This window comes from Lingula anatina, chromosome 8 (genome assembly GCF_051362555.1).
Source record: "Lingula anatina isolate TDL-2025a chromosome 8, LinAna3.0, whole genome shotgun sequence".
Lineage (NCBI taxonomy): Eukaryota > Metazoa > Brachiopoda > Lingulata > Lingulida > Lingulidae > Lingula > Lingula anatina.
The window spans coordinates 15,886,787-15,905,260 of record NC_141774.1 but is presented as its reverse complement, the minus strand read 5'-3'; the positions used below and the strand labels follow the sequence as shown (position 1 = coordinate 15,905,260).

At 36.9% G+C, this 18,474-nt stretch overlaps 1 protein-coding gene across 10 annotated transcripts in view; it reads right to left on the bottom strand.

Annotated features, from left to right (window-relative positions):
• Positions 1-18,474, bottom strand: part of LOC106157377 (oxidation resistance protein 1) — a 57,502-nt gene that overhangs the window by 34,374 nt on the left and 4,654 nt on the right. For 8 of the 10 annotated variants that reach the window (XR_015335739.1, XM_087019465.1, XM_087019467.1 and 5 more), the window contains exons 2-9: positions 12,565-12,767; positions 9,678-9,760; positions 3,851-3,958; positions 3,528-3,614; positions 3,194-3,292; positions 2,425-2,538; positions 1,967-2,011; positions 140-312 (exon numbers count right to left, since the gene is read on the bottom strand). Coding sequence is in view for 9 of the 10 variants with exons in the window: in XM_087019465.1 (XP_086875591.1) it covers positions 140-312; positions 1,967-2,011; positions 2,425-2,538; positions 3,194-3,292; positions 3,528-3,614; positions 3,851-3,958; positions 9,678-9,760; positions 12,565-12,767 (912 nt within the window). In the remaining variant the exon portion in view is untranslated. The other 2 variants (XM_087019464.1, XM_087019461.1) reach the window with 2 other exon arrangements.

The window sequence follows — 18,474 nt, the reverse complement described above, 5'->3', positions numbered from 1 at the left end:
TACCCTCACAAATTCATGAAAGAATTGTTAAAGTACATATATTTTCCTTACTTCTTGAAAGAAACGTCATGGCATTATACACATTTCCCATACCCCTTACAACTTCATAATACAGATGTCATAATAAGAATTTCCTTACCCTTTCAACTTCATAATAGAAATGTCATGGTACATGGCGGCACTGATGATCATGTCCATGGGAGCAATCATGCCGTACATTTCTGGACTGTTCTCCTGGACCAAGGGGTCACTGACATCGGGGTCAAACATCACAGCGTTGGGGGTGACCAGCAGGACTCCCTTGACCACTCCCTGAAGTATAGCTTATGTCATTAACATCCTTGAGATTAAATGTGGATTAAAAGGTGGGAAACTGGTACCTGTTTCATTGGGAAGTCTTAAGTTAGTCTTAGCCTACTAAAGGCTCCTTCCCAAGTTAACTTCATTGGAACGTCTTAGGTTAGTCACTGAGCTCAACTCTAAGCCTACTTAGGGCTCCTTCCCAATTAAACTTCATTGAAAAGTCTTAAGCTAGTCATTGAGCTCAACTCTTAGCCTACTAAGGGGTCCTTCCCAATTACTAGTAAGCTATCATTCTATATAGATCAGGGCAGCTCTGTGGGGACTCTTGCTGAATGAAATCAGATTTACAGGTCAAAAACCCTCCTCCTGGGTTGAGTAGAATACAGAGAAGCTGGTGATTATGACTGTATGTCAGAAACACCTAAGATAACCCTGCCATTCATGACATCTTTTCTGTATATTGATAGTGTCTTAATTCAAGGCTTTTTTACAATGAAGATGGACTGGACCTTTAGGCAAAAAATGATGAAGCCAATTTCAACACTGGTGACAAGTGTGCTCCCTGTTTTGCAAAGTTAGTCATGTGACGTGACGTGCCAAATAGTGAGGAGTGTAAGGATGCTGGTATGTGAGAATCAGAGGGATGACATTTCAACATGGCTTCATTTAATTCTCCTCATCAACTAGACTACAGTACATGCCATAACCAGTTTCAAATATTGGAATTAGCTTGAAGTGAAATATTGATTTTATGATTCAAATGTGTGAAATGCAGGCAGTAAGTTAGAGTGATAAGATTATCTACTCTCAATAACCCAGATGATAAAATGCCAAGGATAATTTGCTTCTTAGTTCTTTACAGCCTGAGCCACAGTATAGCATATTTCTGTAACATTCAAGTCAAATGCTGGTTTCGTGATTATGTAAAACTATGCAAAATGCAGGCAAAAAGTGATGGGTATTAAATTTCTCAAATGATAAATGATGACAAGTTAGTGGCTAACATGTGACTTACAGCATAATCCTAAGAAAGTTTAGCATGTTATCTTGTGGTATAATGCTGATTTTACAATGTAGCTCCGAGTTATGTAGGCAGACAGTGAGAGGTCTGGGGTTACAATTTTCATAAACATACTTTTGTAAATGTCTTGAAAGGTGAATGTGCTACATGGGCTTGCAGCCTAACCTACAGGTGTATCAGTCTTACATCTATAATACATTTAAGTGAAATGCTCTTTTAATATCAATTATAATTTAGCTGTGTGAAAGGCAGGCATTAAGTCATACATACCAAAATCAAATTCATATCAAAAACAAAAAAACAAAAAAAAACTAACAAAATAAAGAAAGAAAGAAAGAAAGAAAGAAAGAATTCAAATGTACAAAAAACAGTTTAACATAAAGACTGAAAAACAACACAGAACTGTGTCTGTACACAAAAAAAAAAAAAAAAAAAAAAAAAAAAAAAAAAAAAAATCCCCGAACACTGCAATTACCAGACCAATTTAACTAAACAAAGTACAAAATTCTAAATTAGTACAGTAAACCAAAAGCGAGGATCCCCCTCTAAATCCCTTCAGCTGAACAGATTAAAATCTAGGTTGAGACTTTGTTAAAGAATCACCAAAACAATCCATGTCATCTTTGACAGATGTTGTTTTACCTTAGCTTTACCATCCAATGTGTCACTAGTAGAGCTTGAAAATGCCTATGGATTAAAAATTCATTGGTGAAGAAATAAATATTTTTTTCACACACCCAATTTGAAAAAAGAAAAAAAAACAATAAAAAACACTAAATGGGACACAAACCAATGGTGAAAGAATGTAACAGTGCATGATTTTAAAAGTTCAAAACTCAACAAATAGGGTGCATTGTCTACTTTTGTCTCTAGGTGGCCAGGCTTTTGAGGCAAATATGTCATTTAGTTGGAATAAGTTGCTTTTCACAGAATACTTCATTTTTATAGTCATGCTGTTTTTATAAGTGTATTGTGTGTTTGGGTGCATTTTTTTGAAAAAGTTCTTTTGGATTAATTTATTTTTATATTCACTTTTTCATCTATAAAAATCAAAAGTTTTGTCTTTTACCTTTCTTCATTATTGTTATACATACACATACCTGTCCATCTGTTATATATCGAACATTGAGCTTGATAAATCTTTCATAACATTCCTCATCCAGTTTCTTGGCCTCATCCTCAGAGAGTGGCTTAGGAGGTTCAATCTCGTGGACCTGGAAATATCATTCCAATTACAGTTAATACTCACCGATTACAAGCACCAACATTTTTCAAATATTTTAATATTAAAACAAGTCTCTCAGATTGTAGTCTATCATTTTTGTTTCACATCTAAATACTGTAACACTTACTAATATCAGCACAATTAGTTTTTCTTTCTTGGTTCAACAAAACACTGCTTTAGGAGATAAAGTAATTAATAAATTGCGTTAGAATTCAGGTGTGAAATGTTGTAAATAGTTAAAGTAAATGTCACTACACCAAATTTTGTTGGTGATGAATCTTTTCTTGTTGCTACAGCAAAAGTTATTGAACTTGTTACATCAAAAACTACCACTGTGCCTTTTATTCATATTGATAACATGACAGTGTGTATGTGTGTGTCTTAAGCTGTCCATGAGTACAAAGATGTGTTATGCATGTCTGAACATAGGTCTTTAGTATTTGTATGTGAGTGGAAAAGTATGTTTTAGTGTATGTGTAAACATGTATCCCTATTTATAGGTATGAAAGTGGACATTTCAAAACAATCCTGAAAAAACACAAGCTAGGCAACTGTAGCTCTGCACGAGGAGGTGAGGGGCATCAATACAACACCCAAGTATCCAGATGCCTGAAAAAGTAGAAGATTTTCATCTCTAGTCTCACCTCTTGCGGCGGCGTTGATGGAAACACTCTCTCAGCATGTCCAGGACTTCGTAATGGCGTGTGAAGATCTGGCTCCACACGACCTACTGCAATCTTCAACTGTAACAACAAAGTACTTGTTCTAGCATGCCTGAACCATGTTTTTATTTTTTTTTTTTTCAGACTGTGATATTAAGCCAAAAAATATTAACTGTAAGTAATTTGAAACCATGTTGGACTATGTGTTTGTACACACACACACACACACACACACAGATACACTAACAGACATGCACATATTAACCACGTGCTGGTGCCCCTACACATAGACATGCACACATGCACATCTACTTACAGGGTTGGATGTAGCAGAAGATGTCGGACTCTCCACTGGCGAGGTAGGTTCACTGGGGACGTAGTCCTTGTCTGGGACAAATATATTCTGAAACAAAGAACAATCCTTTTAAAACACAAATTCAATAAGCACTGAAATTATCAGCAGGTTTTAGGGTTATTTCACTTATAAAACAGTTCAAAAATGTTTCTTCAATGAAAAAAGGCAAAGATAATAAGTAACACAACTCTTTTTTTTTTTTTTTTGTTAATTTAATAATTGTTGTGGCGTGCACATTTTTAAATCATTATCACTCAGAACAGAGAGTGGCAAATTAAGCTCACCTGTCCTGGAAATACAACTCTAGTCACCAGTCTGTTGATTTTCACCAGTACAGAAGGAGTGGTGTCAAACTTAGCAGCAATGCTTGTCAAAGAGTCTCGATCTCTCACCTAAAAGAAAATGAGAAATTTAGTTAAAAACATTGGCGTACTAGTAGAGAAGAGTATATTAGACATACTTAACCTAGGTCAATTGTTCTCAATAATCTGCATGGTATGTATTTCTATTAATATTCATAACCCTCTTTATCTATTGGCAATAATAAAGTTGCTGCTGTGTTCTGTAATCAATGCAGCATTATACAAGTTTATTGGGGGGGGGGGGAGGGATAACAGAACCTTACAATTGTCAGGCAGCCATATTGGATTTTATAGCCATATTGAAATTTTGCAGCCATGCCCTATGTACCAAAGTACTCTGGATTTTTTTTCTGCAACATATTTGCCACAGTATTATTGCCACTGACTGATAATCATAACAGACTTTATCATAAATGGCTCAAATTTTACTATTACTTGGCAAAGAAGTGTCAGCTGCACTAGTACTTTGTTATCAATGCTGAATAATGTGAAGAGTTAAAACGCTGATTTGAGGAGAATGGGACCACATGTAATCAGTTACATTTAATAATCATAGATAATTACAACATAAAATGCAATTATCACTATCTGTTCACAAATAAATTGTTGCAAAGTGAGAACTACTGTCTCATGTGTGCTAGTAATCTGAAATACATAATTAAAATGTAATATCCGCTACAAAATCCAATTGAAAAATTAATTGTAATGGAAGATGTTCAAATGTGTAATCACATTCTGAGGGTGCAGTTTGATGGAGTGCAATCAAAGTTCCTTTCATAACAACAGATCAACTTGAGTCAGGTTGACTCAAGGTACACAGTCAAAAGTCAAGTCAAAATTTTAGTCCACAGGAATTTCAATCTGGATAAATGTGGACAAGTTTATCAAAATGGAACGCTACACATCAGTCTACTATAGCAACACTTTTTTTTCTTTCCTAAAAAAAAAGCCTGATTGTATAATATTTTATTTCATAGGAAAACATCTGATTTGCCTTAGGTCAGAGTAAACTAGACTTTAGTTTTTCCAATTTAATTTATGGTCTAAAGTATTTTTTCTAGAACTCTCCCTAGTTAGACTCAGGCACAGACTACAACTGTATCCAACACAATTTTAAGTACTAGCATATTTTACCAATGAAATTAAGTTAACAGATAGGTCTCAAAGACACCAGCTGATACGGACCAACTTCTACAGTGGAAGTCATAAAATTGCAACATGCTGCCGTCGTGAATAAACTTCTTTTTAGTCCTATAATTAGCACAGCTGGAGGATATATGCATCATTAGATAGTTTTTATTGCTGGATAGTACAGCGAGAGAGAGAGAGAGGAGGGAGAGAGATATAGAGAGAGAAAGACGGGAGAGAGAGAGAGAGAGAGAGGAGGGGAAGAGACAGAGAGAGAGAGAGAGAGAGAGAGAAAGGAGGGAGAAAGATAGAGAGAGAGAGAGGAGGGGAAAAGAGAGAGAGAGAGAGAGAGAGAGAGAGAGAGAGGAGGAAGAGAGAGAGAGAGAAAGACAGGAGGGAGAGAGATAGAGAAAGAGGACGGGAAGAGAGAGAGGAAAGAGAGAGAGAGAGAGAGAGGGCGAGAGAGTGACAGAGTAAGAGAGGAAGTGGAAAGAGAGAGAAAGGGAGAGAAGAGAGACAGGGGAAAAAGCAAGAGAGAATAAAGGGGAGGATTATAATATTGGAGGGAGGTGGACAGAGGTGTGAGGGAGAGAAGGGAGAAAGAGATAGAAAGAGGAGAGTAGAAGGGGGAGATTGGAAACAAGTAACCAAGACTTATCCAAAAAATAATGTCACATGAAAATACATCAGGAAAACAAAGGCATTAAAAGCCAGAAGACCTTCACCCCTCTTTTCCCTTCTTCCATACCCTGCACGTTCATCTGCTATCAAGAAAATGGCCTAGTAGCACTTTCTATCGACCTGAAAGTTGAACACAACTCCCCAAGAGACCCGACCCTCAACCAGAAGTCCACCTAACACAGTCGTACACATACACATACTCCAGATAACAACAACCTGATTACAAACAAAATCAATCCGGGTGAAAGACAAATCTTTTCCTACTAAATCAGCTCCTTACGTATTCTTTTATTGACTTCAGTTAATTTTCTCTTGGAGAAGCCTTACAGTTATCGAGTGACCCCCAGCTTAGAAAGTTCATCCCATAGGGCTGAGTATGATCAATACTGCTGCGTTACTTGGAATCCATAGAAGTGATTCTGACTTGAAAAAGATACGCTTCGTTTTCAGCCATGTTCAATGTGTATAGATAAAAGCCTTATCTTTTCTCGCCTCTGTCACAATTGTTTTTTTTCCGTCAGGTTCAAATATGTGAATCAGCCTCATCCCAGAATTATACTCAAGAGGTTACAAAAAATTACTATGAATTATATTTGTGGTCCCCAAGGTTATCTTTCCAGAGTATCAAATCTGTGAACTGCCTTCTACTGCTTTCACTACAGTATTTATCCTTGACTTTTATACCAAAAACCAGCATATTTTTCAACCCTTGGAGCATCACACACATGAAAAAAAAAATGAAATAAAATAAAATAAAATAAGATAAAATAAAGTCTGATGAGTTTTTGACCAGACACAAGCCTGGGTTTCATAAACCTCTGAACATTTACCATGGGATTAAACAATTCACCTTGACAAAGTCCAGGAATTGGAACCATGAAATATGAAAGATTTATGAATTCTGTCATTCTTTGAAAAAAAAAAGCATGTCTGTTTTACTCAGTTCTTACGCCCAAACTGACTTTCCTTTGTACACCTCCCATTAATATTGTCATTCATCTAATGATTCTTATCTGTCCATTAACTTACACGCACTTATGTACGACAACAAAGAAACGGAAGCTGACTATGTAACACACAAATCTCTCTTGTGTCTGAGAGAAAAAATGGCATTTAATGATTTATCAAAGACCCCATTCCCAGAGATTGTATCGATCCAACTAGATCGACCTAACTCCCTGGGGGTTCACGCTAAATAGTAGTCAGCCGAGCCAGCACGAAAGTTAATTACCCCCTTACAGCTTGTAGTAGGCGGGACGGACATTTAAGCTGGATTATCTGACAGTAATCTAGTGAGACTCCCCACGGGGATAGATCGATCTAAAATCTATGGGAATGCGCCCAAAGACTCAATAATGGATGATCAGACAAGAGAGCACCTCTTATGATATTCCTAATGGACTGGCAACAATATACTCAAGTCTTTACTTTACTGGAGAGGGAAATGTACATTTTACATAGTACAATTCTGGTCCATTATATTCTGGTAGTCAAAGTAAATACTGGGTTGAATAAAAAATCAGGAAAAATCTGCTAATTTATAACATAAAGTTGGAGCTTTTGGCTGACAATCTTTGAATCTAGCCAGAGAACTTCTTTAGAATAAACAAGGTTTACATGTAAGATCCACCAGTATTTACTCACTAAATTCAAATAAGTATTGAAAAACACAAACAACAGTGAAATCAAAAGGAGAAATTTGCACATGCTTTATCAATTAAGGTGTATGTACAGTAACATGTTTGATAATATTTTAGAAAATATTACTTTAAATACAATAGTGAAAGTAGAGACTGACAACATCCCACTAGCATGGAATGGTGGTGGTGGGTAAAACAACACAATAAATAAATCCCTCTTAACACATATAACTTTAATTTGCAGTCCCAGAGAAGGGCATTTTCTGAGCAATTATGGCCTTTTATCCCCATTAAGAATTCATCAAAGACTCACTAAGTTAAGATAATGGAAATGCACAGCTTTGATGAAGTGTCAAAGTACTCCATGCTTTTTTTTTCTTTTTGCGATTTGTTTTACCTACTTTCATTCCTGTGATTTTCTCAATTTCTATGCTTATTTATAAATAATAAATTAACAAAAAGCATCATACTTAAGATAAAACAAAGCCTAAATATTCACAGAAAAGATTGTTGCAAGTCCTTTTTTTTTCCAGATATTCCAATGAGTAACTGAGACTTAAACAAGAATTATTGAACAAGATCAAAGAAAAGAAACTTAAGTTTCTGGACCACCAGCTGTGACTGGAAAAATTTATTTACATCAACATTTGAAAGCGCCCAATAAAGAGAAAACATGGCAGGCCGAGGTTTGGATGGAAGATCATCATACAAAATTTGACAAGAAGAAGTTTAAGAGGTCACAAGGACGGCAGTTGATAGAAAATAGTGGAGGGGCTTGGTCCATGGAGTGTGCTGACAATCTCCAGTATACAGAGAATTGCACTAAAGATGATGATGATGACAAATGCAATTACTGAAGCTCATGACCTGTGGCAATTTTATATGAGAGAGTAAATGACATGATATAAGCAAAAGTTTTTTCACAGAAAACTGAGAAAAAATTTCTAAAGGACTTCTTAGATTGAATTTTCCTTTAAGGCAAATCACAGATTTTGACCAAAGCAACAATATAAGGGGGTGGCATGGATGATCAACCAATATTCCTGAAATTTCCTACAGTCTTAGTTTATTTTCCAAAGCATTTGATAAGAATATCTGAAGTCATGACCCAAGTAAATCAACTTAATCACCGTCCTGTCTCTTAAGCTATTGTCAGTGCCAACTTGGACACAAGTGGGAAGAAAACTAAATCTTATACTGCTGAATCCTGGCAAATCAAATTATCTCCAATTGACACTATAAATTCTCTTCATTGCATTGATTGTGTCGGCTACAGATGAATTAATGATCTTTTATAGCCATGGACCATAAGCAAATGCCTGAAGTAATCTAAAATATGGCAGAGAGAGAATGTGAGTTAGTTTGAGGATGTCATTGTGTGTGTGTGTGTGTGAGAGAGAGAGAGAGAGAGAGAGTGAGAGTGAGTGAATGAGTTTGAGGATATGCTTGCATGGATGTGCACAAGTGTGTATGTAAAAAGAAAGGATTTAGATGACACAGACAGAATACATTCCATTCAGAAAATGTCCACGCTGCTCTCGAAAGCTTCCACCACTCCCTTCAACCTCCCACCCCCACCCCCAACTTCAGTTTTCATCACTGTTTTCTAAACTCTTTACACTTCCTCCACCCCCCCTCCACCCCCCCCCCCCCAGGGTCTCCTAACTGTTATCTGTACCGATTAATACACTGAACACATCCACTCCATTGTTACTCATTGACAAACTATGAACTACTAACCCCCAAGTGTACAGATAACACAGTAGAAGGAGAACGTTGTGACCAGGACCTCACTGCCCTATAGCCATTATACAGGAATGTGGACAGTAAGGTACCTTCATGGCAGAGTCACAAGAGAAGTCAAGGGGAAAATTGGTATTCACTTAAAGAAAGGTGTGTGCTTCAGTGAGAGAGAGAGAGAGAGAGAGAGAGAGAGAGAGAGAGAGAGAGGCAGAGAAACAGAGAGAGATTTCAAGGACAAGTTTCCAAATGGTCTTAAAGTTTGGGAACGTCATTTCAGAAAATGTTATCAAATATCTACGAGAGTGCAGAGAGACCAGGGTGTTCCAAAATATTACACAGACCTCTAACCAACTACTTCCAATTGTCTCCTTGTTCAGGCAACTTTGTTCTATCAGAAAAGATTTGCGCCAAGTAGTAGAATTAGTAGTGTGTGTGTGTGTGTGTGTGTGTGTGTGTGTGTGTGTGTGTGTGTGTGTGTGTATGAGCATACCTGCATGCATGCTTGCACATGCATTCACGTGTCCTTAAATAACGGAGATCAAAACAACATCACCTACCTCGTAAACAATGGTACCCTTGGGTTGTACCACCTGGCGTCCTTTCTTCTTTCCATTCCCAGCATCCCCAGGGTCCGTCACCACTTTGAAATGAGACAAAAAGGCAAATAAACAACCACACATGTAACGGCACATTGTCCACGTAGGAGAAAATGTTCAACACACACAATGCTCCTGAGTATGATGATATGATGTTACTCCTGGTTCCACTATTACCAATTGGGGCATATTACGTTAGTCTGGTATTATAACTTGAGCTTCTGTTATAACCATTCCAATATATATATAACAAATCCATACGGTATCTTGAACAAAATATTGGTCACTTGACTAATGTCCTGTTGGCCACAAATATCACTGGCCAAGTAATTGGCACCTTTCAAACGACCCCTTATTCTACATACAAAGTTTGTCGTCTAATGAAAAGACACCTGATTTGTATTAATGCCATGTAGCCTCCTTCTTCATGTTAATATCCCATGCATAATATTTGGCAAGAATCTACTATGTTTTCATGCCCGGGGCATTCTGGAAAATATTTACTGCTACGTGCAGATGAAGTTTTATTACACATCACTGCAGCAAAAAAAAAACCTCAATTTTGGAAAAAAATGCAGAAAGTTTTCAATCTCACTCAATGACTGATTGAAAAACATGAAATCTTTTTTTTTTTTAAGATATGGAATAGATTCAGCAGGACCACATGTTAACTGGCCGTGTATGATGATCAGTAACTTCCGTCTTGATACGCTGAGATCTTTTCATTGTACTGGATATTATCTCTTGCAGGTTTTCAATAGGATTGTGCAGCAGGAAACGTGTGTAATCGAGAATTGCACTCCTCAGTTCCACCACTACAGATTATCTAAAAGTTCTGCATTAATCTGTAAAAGCTGCAAAAACTACATTATCCAGGAGTTCTGTAATATTCTGTAATAACCAGATAATCGTCAAGTTTTGTACCACTCTGTGAAAAACTGGATAATCCCCAAGTCCTATTCTACTCTGCAAAAAAACTGGATAATGGGCAAGTTATGTGCAGTATACACAGTGAAAATTTGTATCCTCATATATTGCTAACCAGGATCTTGATAATTAGCCCCGGGCCAGCTTCCAGCTATCAACTGCTGACTGTTACAGAAGGTTGTCTTTAGCTGTCTCTAGTGAATAATTCATATGACATGTCCCTTCTAACTTTTCACTAATTCAGTTATTTACAATAACACTTGCTTCAAGCAAATGCCAAAAGGACATTTTCTTTTATGAAACTGAGGGAATTTTTTGAACAAGCACTTTCTATATGAGAAGCAGTCTTAAACTTTGTCAGAAAGAATTCCTTTTTTTCCCCTCAGTACTAAGACTTGGACTCTGTTCATAAGTACGCACTACAGTGAGTCCCAGCAGTCACACTTGTCCACCTTCAGTCCAGTAATAAAACCACTCTTCTACCATTACAAAATCATGATCCAAGAAAATTCTGAGCATCTGCAAGGAGACAATCTAAGATGGCCTCTGTTCTTCATTCTGCATTACACTAAAATGAGCCGTCTGGGAGACAGATTTCTTCTGGTGCTGATTCACAAATATTTATATTCATATAATAATCATAACAAAAACACTTCATAAAGTCAAGGGCAACTTTCCAGTTGTAAAAGTTCAATCAGAGTTTGAACTTTCTCATTTCTCACTCCAGTCTCTTACGCAGCACCCAAGGATGGATGAAGAGCGCATTTTTAGCCAGTGGAACATGTGACATTACACCAAGCCAAAGGCAGTTTGCCGAGCAGTAAAAACAACCTTGTACTTTGTACTACCTGATCCGTGCTGCTTTCTTACCTCATAAATACCACAGTGACTCCATCACTACAAAAAGATAGCCACTGGCCATAGTAATAATTATAAAATTAATTCCTGAATTGCTCTGGTATTTACAACATGAAACAAATGGTTGGGAAAAATATATATATATATATATATATATATATATATATATATATATTTTTTTTTTTTTTTTTTTTTTTTTTTTTTTTTCAAAATCAGATATGATTGCTTTTCAACTATTGTTTGTAAAAATTGTTTATTTTGTGCAAACAAACATTGGCCAGAGATACAGGAAAACAAGACTTCAGTGTCAACATATAAATTGTCACCTTTTCCTTTTATATCTTTGCACCAAATGTATAAAATATTAATTTAACTATTTCCTGCCCATAAAAAGTTCATTAATTTAATCTGGTGCTGTGCAGTATATAATATCATTCCATCACAACATCAGACAGTATTTAATTGCTTCGTCACCCCATGTTTTTACTTTTTTATTTGTTTTCAATGCACTGCCAGTGATCCATGACAAAACAAGAGGTCAAGGGTTAAAGGTCAAAGGTAAACACAGCAGACATAACAGCTATCTGAATAACTTATCAAAAACTTCCAAACTGAAAGCTGGTACTGCCATATGTTTACCCTCTGTCCCCTTACCATCTCAATTACCCCCCTTGCTCTCCAAAAAATCACCCCACCCCCCTCCAGCCTCAACTTAATTAACATTATGCACCATTGGTTTTTCTTTGCATCTCTCTGCCCATATACATTCCTCCTCTCCACCAACACTCCCACCCCCAACCCACTCCATCTCAGCATATACTTATTTCCTACCATCCCCGAAGGTTCCCATTTGCCTTTTCTCTTCTACTCCCTCTCACACCATCTCTGCCACCCTCCCCCCCCCCACCACCTCCACCCCCTCCCCTCACCCCTAGTGACTATCTACTTTCTGTCATGCTCCTCAGTTTATTCTCAATCTCATCCAGCCAAATGTTTACCCTCTGTCTCCTCACCATTTCCATTACCCCTTCCTCCAGCCTCAACGTAATCAACATTAACTTACTTTCTGTCATGCTCCTCGGTTTACTCTCAATCTCGTCCAGCTTCCTCTTCACTTCCTCTGAAAGACTGGTCCAGGGGGGCGGAGAAGAAGCCGTTCCTCCGATGGAGAAAATCCCGCCTCCCCCCCCGCCAGGTTCTGACTGGCTGGCCATGTTGCCTGTGCTTGCTGTCTGCTTGAATCCATCCTCGGATTTACTCTTGCCACTGAAAACAAGGAGACAAATGTGCTGATTACAGTAAGGATTTTTTGTGTTTGCTTTCACAAACAACTGGACTTTCAGTATTTTTTTCTAATTAAGAGCTTATTCCCACTGAAACTGTATCAGTCTACCTAGACCATGGGGTTCTCACTGACTGCAATCAGTTTAACAGATTAACACTCCTCCTCTTATGATACAAGAGGAGGCCTATTTATCTGTTTAACTGGTTACATTTAGCGAGAGTTCCCACAGAGTTTGATCACTCTACGTAGACTGATATTTTCAATTAGAATGAGCCCTAAATCACAATGTACACAAACTAAAATTAAAAGCAACTCTTGACCTTAATTTCTGGTTCTTGTTTTCTATCAGCCCTAATAATTGTCTGCAAGAACCTGTACTGTTTTTCCTAGCAATATGAATTAATACTATGACAGGCACTAGCAAAATGTGAAGTCTAAGAATTATTAACACTGTTTCACATGAGATCAATTTTCACCTCAATTATTGATTCCTAACAGCCAAGTACTTCAGCATGCAATACTGGTACATTTATATAACAGAGCAAGTTGAATCTATTCTAGCTGTCCTGAAGTAAGCTTCACCTAACAACCCTTACCCTCCCCAATTATAGGGCATATTCCCAATGAAAATACTGTTCTGCGTGGATCAATCCAACTTCATGGGGACTCTAACTAAATGCAATCAGATTAACTCAATGACATGCCTACCCAGGCAGCTAAGGCGTGATTAACTTTCAGGTGTGGCTTCTGGAAGCTTTCGCACTTCGCTTTGCATGCGACTTAACACAAACGAAAGTAAGGCTTCGTTCACATGGAAATTCTATTTTCTAAAAATCTATTTTCTATTCGCGGTATCTTATGATCATGGTCTGTGCCCTGAATATCCCACGGCGTAATTACTGGCAGCGAGAGCCAGTTACTTATAGTAACTTATAGTAACTGGCTCGCGCTGCCAGTAATTACGCCGCGGGATATTCAGGGCACAGACCGTGATCATAAGACATACCGCCAATAGAAAATAGAATTTAGAAAATAGACATTGCATGTGAATGAAGCCTTAATCACCTTAGCTTCTAGAAGAGGTGTGTCATTGGTTTAATCTGACTACATTCAGCAAGAGGTCCATGGAGTTAGACTGATCTACATAAAACCATAGTTTTCTTGGGAATGCTCCTATACAATTACACATGCACATCATTATACAGATTCCAACCATAAGGACAAACAGGTACAAAAACAATGTGTGATTACATTGTCATTTCAAATCAAGATCGGGGACAAGCTAAATAGCAATCAAACAGATACCAGCCTGATAAAGCATGTGTTACACTGGTAGTTTATTCAGGTTTGAGTCAATAATACTATCAATTAACTGACTCTGAGCTTCCTCTCCCTGTCACATCACAGTCACAGTCAGGGATTATTCCATGTCACACACTGAGGATGAAATGACACATTACCATTTTTTAACTAGAGTTATCCAAGAAAAAGTTTAACAGAGTTCATGAGGACAGCAGTTGATAGATAGAAGTTGAGGGCTTGGTCCATGGAGTGTGGTGACAATCTTTGATATGCGGAGGATCGGGACAATGATGATGATCCGAGAAATTAACGCATACTAGTACTAGTGCTAGTGATAGGGACAAAACATTAGTACAGAGATTAAAAAACAAACCTTTTTTTATATATATTAATCCTGACCTGATGACACGACTCTTTATGGGGCCCGGGGAGCCAGGGGAAGTGAGCCCCCCACCCAACCCTTGATACCATTATTGATTTTTTTAAACAGTAGGGAAATCTACATATTCATTTTTAAAAAAAATCTAGGTATCCAGAAGATTTTCAACTCTGACCGTTCTACCTACCAGCGTTTCATTTCCAGATGAGGACTGTCCATGACTTTCACCTCATTAAATCTGACCGTCAAGATGGATGATAAATGGTTATATTGTCCTACATTTCACTATAATCTGATATCACATAGCATGGAGACATTATCTGATTGTATTTACTAGTACAGTTATTGTGAACTTCTGTCTGGAAGTATAGTTTTTTCGCAGCCTCTTTCCATATACGTGTTTTCCAAATACTGCACTAAAAGATGCATGGGATGCATTAATGATGAAATGTATACATTTGAATTGATTGCTTCAGATTGAAAACCATTACTCTGTGCTTACTGTCGAATGTACACATCACCTTTTAATATACTAGTAGGTACCTCTGTCACCATTGTAGCCAGGCCTTGATGAGAATTTATTTTTTCAAAAAATTTATACTTACAGAACACTAATAACTATAAATGTTTTAAAAGGAAAAAAAAACAACTACCTACCCTACTACAAAATTTCTGTTATTATATCTATGGTGAAATACAAAAGACAGATAGCTCTTATTTCAGTAAAAAAGACAAAATCTGACAGTTGACTTCAGTACTACTGCTAAATTTTTGTCTGCCTAAAACTTAAATCTGAATCTCTGAAGAAGTTAACACTGCAGCTCGGCATAGACCCAAGTGGAAAAAGTGTTTGCAGATATTAGTCACTGAGTACTAGTACTGCTGCTCCAAAAGACTAAACAGACTGTAGACAAACTCTAGATCTAGTGACTGTGTGCTCTATATGGTTCTAATCTAGTCAAGTGCAGTTTTGGGTAGGTCTTTATTTTAAGGCAATAAAAAACCAAAGCTGGAATGTCATGTTCAATTTCAGGTAAAAGAATGGACATGGCCATTGTCCTTATAATCATGCTAAGCTTTTGATTTTATGTACGTCAATTATATAATAGTTTTATTTAACCATAGTGACATTTTTGGGCTTAAAATACACATTGTGTCTCCAATACTTCTCTTTACTCCAAATGCTAATTGTCCCCAATTTCCTCAATTGAACTAATGTAACAAAGTTTCAATCAATGAGAGAAGCTTGGTAGAAAATGAGCAATTGATTTCCTCGAGTCCCTTGATAATCTTGATCTCTTCCTCCATCTTCCACTGCCTCCACAACTTCGACCCTATATAGTAATACTAGTAAGCTTACCAAGCTGATAACACCCCCCCCCCCCTTCCGACTACCTCATCCGAATCAAAACTATGAGAAAAGCATAGTTTTGGCTCTGTTTGATAACTTTTTTTTTTTTTTTTTGCTATAGAGTCCTGAGATGCTCTCTCTCTCTCTCTCTCTCTCTCTCTCTCTCTCTCTCTCTCTCTCGCTCTAAAACTGTGTTCCAGTTTAAGTTTTAATTGTTATCCAGTTATGCATTAAAGACAAAATGTAATCCAACAAATTTTTCCTTAATACTATTTTATTACTAATTTTCCTCTTTCCAAACTCTGTCATCGTTTCATGTCAATTCAAAAGTGAAAGCACAATAACACCCAATCTGACCTTTTTCAGTAATTTTTTTCTTTAAAAATATTGCCCCCATCCTTACTAGTAAATAATGATTATTTTCACTACAACCATTTCTGATTATTGAAAACAAACTACACCTAATAATCACTTGGACTAACTGACTCTAAATAACACTTACTAGTACTAGTCTGAGTTCAAATAAAACTAGTCCAAAGACCAAATCAATCAATAAAGTCATATAAACCTAATCTAATCACCCCCTTCCACTTTACAATAAGACTTGCCATGTTTGAAAAATCAATTTTTTTTTTACTTCTCAGGTCCAAATGGCTTGTCAATCTCAGACTTATTTACTATGGAGTATTTTACTTCCAATCCACTTTTTTTATATAAAGCTCACCCTAAAGCACTTCAGTCCAAATTTCTCCTCACAGATATCAAGTAGTCTTAGTACTTGACAAATAACATGCACCTGGGAATTTACCATGAACCACCAGGTTTTCTCTCATGAACCACTAGCCTTTGTGTACAGTCATGGCGGCAGAAATATTGTGGAGGTACTTACTACCTTACAAATTCTCAATTAGAAGAACAGTTTGCATAATAACATACTTGTAAGCAAAAGTAAGTCTTATGTTTTTCCTTTGGCAAATTATCTACTCTGCTGTACTTAGATGTGGCTTTTTTCCCTACGTTGCCATGGCAATGTGGTGTACTGATGGCACCATGTTAGCTGCACAAAATGTGCACTTGATAATTATACCTAAGGCTTAAGGAAAGTGAGTCTAATGTATTTTCCTTGACAAGCCACTTCAGCCGGCTATTTATATACTCTGCCCTATTTGACCAATGTTGCCATGGCAATGTGGTATCCTGATGACATCACATGACCTATGTTGCCATGGCAATATGGTAAGATCACATGAACACCTGGTAAAATGAACACCTGGTAACCACTGCATTTCCAGACAGGATATGAGGACATAACTTCGTACAGATATACTAAGTACTGTAGTTCTTGAAAATGTCTTAATTTTACAAAATCCAATTTTGTCTCTTTACATAAAAGCAATCTTTAAACACTTCTGTTTGCAGTATTCATTTATAATAATAGCCAATGTGGAGCTGCAAATACATGTCATTATTGTTGTTAACAGCAGCTATGTACACTATTGGTCCCTGCAAATATGCCCTGAATTCTTGGGGTTACTTTATATGCCCCACTGAAATCAGCATATATATTACCCAAATTTCTAGTATACGTGACCCCTAAAACTCAGGGTGCAACACTGCAATACTGCTTTTTATTTAATGCACACGTGAATCATTTCACTGACATGCTTCATAGTCATGGAAGTTTTAAATGCTTTTGTCATGCATAAGATAAAAGTATGATAATATTAAACAGTCAGTTCTTTGCTGGGTTATTGTAAACTGAGTAATCAGTGTGTATCATATGAGAAAGTTTCATTTCACTGAATTTGGGGATTTAAATTACTGATGTATACATCTATTTAATTTTTTCCTGTAGTGGGAGATGAGGTATGAGGCTGACATCTTGCTCACTTTTATATTACTAGTATACATTTTATCCTAATGCTAAACATTGGTAAGGTATGCATAGTCAGGATAGTGTCAATACTAAGTCATGCATAAGATAAAAGCACATAAAAGTTAGTAAATTCTTCTTTGGATTATTGTACAAGGTAAAAAGAGCAATCCTTATATCGTACATACCAGTTTCATTTCGTTTATAAAATTCATAAATCAATTGGAGCTGGAGAGAGGGGCCTGAGATTATTTATTCAGAACTATTTATTTATTTACTGCTCTAGTATTGATTTTAAGAAAGGGTGTAACATCTCTGCTAAATAGCCCAAAATCAAGTACATTTTTTATCTCAATGCTCCATATAGTACCTTAACTTGGTACAGTGTACAGCAGTGTAAAGTTATCTAACATTTGCTGTTCAATCTACCATTAGTTCAAACTTTCATTTTACAATTTGCTGAAATCATTCTGATAGTAGGCTTTCATAAGTTTTACCATGTCAATTTTTTGTTTACTTTTCACCATGTGTGGAGTGGCATGTTTATTTACCAACCTTCAATAATTGCTGACCTCACTCAAGTATCTATCTCAGTATTTTATCAATTTATCGAGCTGTTCAGTCGCCAAGGTGTTCCTACTCTAACAACTCAGGTGACTTCTGCTCTCACCACCAACACCAACCAATTATTGAACTTCACAAATAAATTCTTTCTCTCCTTCGGAGTTCCATATTAGCAACTGTAAAAGTTATTATACGGTAAGTGTCTTACCCTTTCAAATG